The sequence below is a fragment of the Podarcis erhardii genome (genome assembly GCF_964252035.2).
Source record: "Podarcis erhardii genome assembly, chromosome: 9".
NCBI lineage: Eukaryota > Metazoa > Chordata > Lepidosauria > Squamata > Lacertidae > Podarcis > Podarcis erhardii.
Window position 1 is genome coordinate 43715947 of NC_138512.1, and position 6000 is coordinate 43721946.

General features: G+C 40.7%; 1 protein-coding gene across 6 annotated transcripts in view; it reads left to right on the top strand.

Moving 5' to 3' along the window:
- LOC309349831 (uncharacterized protein) overlaps window positions 1-3456 on the top strand; it is a 129765-nt gene extending 126309 nt beyond the window's left edge. For all 6 annotated transcript variants that reach the window (XM_081876168.1, XM_081876171.1, XM_081876170.1 and 3 more), the window contains one exon: window positions 3343-3456. In XM_081876168.1, the coding sequence (XP_081732294.1) occupies window positions 3343-3403 (61 nt within the window). In that variant the 3' untranslated portion in view covers window positions 3404-3456. The remainder of the gene's footprint in view (window positions 1-3342) is intronic.
- The last annotated feature ends 2544 nt before the right edge of the window (window positions 3457-6000 follow it).

Genomic DNA, 6000 nt, shown 5'->3' on the forward strand with positions numbered 1-6000 from the left:
TCAAGCAAAGTGCTACAGGTAAGAAAGACAGGATACCTGAAGGGGGCTTGTGGCTCATTGTCCTGTGGTGCTGCAGTGATCAACTTTCAACATGTTCACTCTTGCCTTTCTGGTTTCTTTTTACAATACACCAACCAAAAGCTTGGGAGGGGGGAACAAGTACGAGGAGAAAAACCCATAGGTGATGCTTTTTCATCCCCCTGGGCCAAAGTCATTCCTAACTGGTGGTCAGGAATAGCATAAACTATACTTCAGGAATGTAACACAGTTTTGTGAGAGCCTCTATTTTTATAGTTTAGAAATCTGAACCAGTACGTTTGACATGAGATCTTGACAGATCATCTGAACCTTCTTCCAGAATTAGGTTTACACTATTTTTATTTTTATTTCTTGCTTCCTGCTAGTACTTGTGCCTTAGAATAAATGCATGTAGGAGATCATGGCCAAAAAAAGAGGTGGGGGAAGAAAGAAGCCCTATGACCAGATGTTTTAAAGTGAACCCTGAACCATTTTTCACACACACACACACACACACACACACACACCGCTGGCCAGAAGTAGGGCCTGTTATTTATCTAAGCATGTCAATGTGCTGACAGAGTACCAAAAAGAAAGATGGTTAGCAGAGCTCCACAAATATACTTTGTGTGTCATTTCCCTGAAGGCAGAAAGGTGAATGGGTCAATCACTAGTGAGGCATTTGCTTTAGGGCTGCAACATTTAGTCAATTAATCAGATTACACTTGATTGATTAAAAAGGTGCCCCCAATTAAGCAGGTGGCAGATTTTACTTTTTTAAAAGACAGTTTGGTTATTATTTTTAGTACAAGTAAACCGCATGCGGCATTAGCTATCTTAGAAAAGGCATCTCTGTTCTGAGTCTGTCCCTCAGGTTCCTTGTCCCTCAACCCAACTATTGTATTTGAAGATATTGGTACAAAAGTTGGGTGCCTGCCCCTCTCTCTGCTGGACAGTGGCAAGAGCCCCTGGGCTCCCAGGTACCCACACAGGGATGGAAGATAAGGCAGAGACTGTTGTGCTTTAAGAAAGATTGTTTATTCACCTATTTACACCTTCATTATGCATGGAGGAAGTCCAGATCTTGTGGCATGGTCACTTCAAGAGGCAGCAGCCTGCAGCTTGCTTCCTCCAAAGATGGATCTCAGCCCTTTTTCTCCCTCTCCTCCTTCCCAGAAACCCCCTGCCCTCCCCCAGAGCAGTTACACTGGCAACCTCCCAAATCCCCAGTCTCTGTTCACACCTGGGGCAAAGGGGAAGGAGTTCCCTTCATAGGAGCCAACTAAGGGGCTCTTCACACACACCCCAATAAAATATTTGAGGGACCAGCCCCCCCAAATTGTGAGCATTGCCATTCAAATAGTGTTTGTTTGCCACATCATGTGATCAATTATGTGGGGTGGGGCTTATCTGCCCCCTCGGTATTTTATTTAAGTGGGAATCCCTAGTTCCCTTGTATTGTTAATGTTCCCCAATTGCTCTCTATTATTTATTGATGACTGTTGCACAGCCACAGGTATTCCTCTGCAGCTTGCATCCTCCTTTCATATCACAAATAACCAAAATCCTAGCATTTATTAATTTCTAGTGTTTACTCTAAATCTATAACAATATTTATTACATTTAGTTCATGTATATTCCAACCTTCTTCCAAGAAGATTAAATTAGGTCTATATCCTTCTTCCCTCCTTCCACAGTTGTATCCTCACAGTGACCTGGCCCTCTTCAGGTATTGAAAAAATTCATATAGGGGCTCAAACTGGGTAGGGGATGTGTGCACCTATGTTAACGCCACATCCAACATCCCCATGGCTTCCCACCATTTGAGGAAAAGGCTCTGAATCATGCCAGGTATGAGACCCCAGAAGGCAGCCTCCACCATTTTCTCCTTAGAAGTGGGAGATGATCAGCAGTGCCTCCTATTCACTGAGAGGCTGCTGTGGAGGCACCATAGGGCGTGCTGAGGAGGAGGCAGACGTGCTGCCCCTGTGGATCCTGCCACAGAAGGCAGTTGTCTCAGTTTGCCTCCATGGACATAACCAAGAGGAGCAGGGGGGCAGCTTCCCTCCCAGTCATTTAAAACAATCGAAATACTTAAATAACTGACCAATCATGTCAGTTCTGCCCAACCCCAACAAAAATCCTGGCTACGCCCTGAGCAGGGGGACTCAATAGGAGTCCTTTTGCAATGTTCTGAATACCAAAAGATTGCAGGTTTAAACAAATCAGTATGTGCCAGTATTAGGGGTGGGAGAGCAATTTGTTCACATATAAAGGCTAACCCACCTAATTTTCACTTTCCAAAATAACAAGTGGACTGAAATACAGACATCCTTCAAAATTCACACATCTCCGAGTTTTGGAATGCAGTTCTCCAGTCAAATAATGTGCACAAAAATGCATATATTGGTGAAAAAGATATACAAAAACTTTCACTTCCTTTATCCACATCATCAATCAAACTGTTACGCCGGGAATTTTATTAAACTGCAGTAAAATTATTTAAAGTGTCAGAAATTTGTAAATGGTTACAGATATACTTGTTCTATACTTCCACCTGCTGGTCAGTGGAGATGGACAAAAAGAGGCGAAATAAACATGGCATTGGCAGTATAAAATAAAAAAATTCCTTCCAGTATAGGCCATTCTTAATCTTCATGCTGCCTGCTGTCAATATTATTCAATGGAAATCACACATGGAAAGAGATATGTTATGCCTCTTGAGGCCCTGTTCCATAAATAGCACAACAGCAACAAGGGGGAAAAACCCCTCAGTATTTATATACTGAGAGATAAAGGCAGGGCATTTGATCTCACTTGTCCCTTTGATGCATATTTCCTTTTGTTGTATGAATCTCAGTGGTGCTTGTCTGTCACTTGACTATTAGAACAAGGCCCTAATTCATCCTTTGCAAAGATCAGACACTTTCCATACCCCACCTAATTTGCCTACTGCACAAAAATGTGTGTAGATAAGCATAGAGAAAAATAATTGAAGCACAGGGAATAGGATTTTAGTGACTTCATTCACAGCTTCTGTTACGGGATGGGGATCACTGACATATTTATGCAGAGCAATAGATCTGCTCCTTTGCAATCCAAACCTAAGCAGGCTTAGGTGGACTTAAGCATTGATATCAATGGGATTTACTTCCATGTAAGTATGTGTAGGCTTGCAGCTTGAGAGTGTAATTTTAAGCACACTTGGCAATTTTGAATCCCAGCTAGAAAGGACTGTTGATGAGTATCACTCAATCACAAAGATTTCTCTCTCTCTCTCTCTCTCTCTCTCTCTCTCTCTCTCTCTCTCTCTCTCTTTAACAGTGTGACTCAATGCCCAAATGCAACTGTGTGCATCAAAAAGCTAGAAGCAAAAGGAACATAAACTGAAAAGTGGCCATACATCAATTCTGAAGTTAGGAACATAGAAAACTACTTTATACCAGGTCAGTCTATTTGTCCATTTGGCTTAGGGCCATCTAGTCTCAACTGGCAGCAGCTCTCTAGGGTCACAGGGAGAGATGAAAATAATTGTGAATTTGTTAATGTCTGGTTTTAGTCCTACTTTGAATTAATATATTTTTAAGTGGCTTAGATGTTTTCTGTACAAATAGATCAAAAGATAGCATACAAGGTTTTCAGCATATCAAATGAATGGTATTTTTTTTATTTTAAAAAAGAACTATTTGCAGTGTCTTCCAAAAAATATATGAATCAGGAATCAGCAAAGGCTAGTAAAATTATCCTACAGAAAAATAATTCTAATGTGAATATTCAGACATTGACTGAAATACATGTGGATGTTCTACTATACAATATGGTCTACAAAGGATCGTAATCTCTTCTTCCTCTAGCCACTACGTTATTCCACTTCCAAACTGAGCTTCCAAAATCTAAACCATGTTTCTGATCTTTCAACTTTCTGCCATGAGGCAAATTCAAGTAAAGCTATGTGACCTCATAAAACTCTTAGAATACAGCCTGGAGCTCAGACTAACCAAGTAAAAGTTTTTTTACACTGCCATTGATGGATTGTGCTTAACCAATTAAGCAAAATGCAGAGTGTACCTACTTGATTGTACATAAGACTAAGGGGTGCGACTGATGATACGCTGAATGTGTAGCATGAAGCTGCTTCTCCCTTTTTTACTTTTTTACTAATTACAGGTGTGGGGGCAGGAACCTTCCTGGGAATGTAGCATGCTGTGAAGGGATGCTTAACTCTTTTCTCCCCAGCACAATCAAATCTAAAATCCATTCCACATGATTAGAAATGTGGCAATGGGAAGTTTTGTTCTAAGCACTCTAGCCTTCGGGATGACAATTTTAGTTCCAGTCACACTGGGGAGGGAAGAGATAAGCCTCTCCTTGCCATGCTGCAGTCCTGGTAAAGACTGGGGAGGGAAGACATACCGTATTTCTCACTCTATAAGATGCACCAGACCACAAGACGCACCTAGTTTTTGGAGGAGGAAAACAAGAAAAAAAAATATTCTGAATCTCAGAAGCCAGAACAGCAAGAGGGATCAGTGCACAGTGCAAACAGCAAAAGACATAAGTCTCACCTCACCATGTTGCATTGCTGGTAAGGATCATCCTGCCTCCCACCCATTTTGGCACCTGCAACTGATAAAACTAAAGTGTGAGAGAGATGCTACATGCAACACATTAAGCATAATATGTAGGTTTTTCCCTTATCAGGACATGCTTCTGGTTAGGATCAGAGTGTAAATGGAATTTAAGTAAAGTCAAGCATATACACGCATATTTAAAAGAGGGATTTTCCCAACCGCTTTGTTGATGTAAGAGTTATAGAAAATGAACTGCAGAGGTGTCAGTTTCAAAAGTTTTCCTTCTTTCAGCAGCTGGCACTACCGTGAAAGTTTGCTTCTTCTGAGTGGGTTAGATTAGACAATTGCATAGTATAATGCACAGGCACAGCTCTCTGGTAGAATCTCATTCTGTTTTAGTTTTGAGCAAAAGCTAAGCTTTCTTGACAAAACAACTGCATCATCACCTCACAAAGCATCATTTGAAAGCCAGGGGTACTTTGCAGACCTTCCAAGTGTCTCTCTTTTCCAGGTACAGTCCCAGATTTACAGGAGCTGTTCTGGATTCTGATTTGATTCTGGAACATCCCGCTTTTCCTCAGGTCCCTATTTTCATCAGAGAAATGTTGCAGGGTATGGCTCTGGGGTGTGTATATGTTTATCTCACACGTACACACACAAACACACAGATTCTTGGGGACCACTGTAAGGATGGAACAGTAAATTAGGACTGCTGAGTAAATGATACTTGGAGATGGGAGGCTTTACCAGGCAGAATCAGAAGTAAAGCCATTGGGTCTGGGGCTCAAGTTGAAAGGGGGCCTCTAGATGTTGTTGTTATTTTTTGTCATTTGATAAGTTTCAATACCTGTTTTTATGTGCATCAGACCAAAATGTGACACAAACTCTCAGCTCAGAGCTGCAAATTGAAGCAAATAAGGAACGTGGTTTGGTAAAAGAAATACTTTTTTTGTTAACTGATATAGATTTTGTCATATTAAAGAGTTTAAAATATTCATAAATATTACTTAAAAGATACTGGTTCTGAAGGCACAAAATGATGAACTACTACTAGCTGCTGGTTAAATCAAGTGTTTTGGCAAGGCAACGGCGGCAATGGCTCACCTCTCCAAAAGGGTATGAGAGAACCATACTCACAAGTGACATGCACTGACCACATAAACTGACTAAAGTGTGGTGCTGAATTTTTATTAAGAGTGATATACATAAAACTGACTTAGGTTGACCACACATGGCTGCAAAATTGCAAGGAGCTTGGTTTCTTAATTTAAAAATAAATTAAAAGATTAGCATTTTGCTACTGAAAGGGCAAAAGCTAAAAAGATTAGCAATTTGCTTTTATAAATTCCGCCAATTAAAAAGCTCTTTCCTGATTACTGTTAACAGGAAACGTCTTTCCTGAATACTTAGA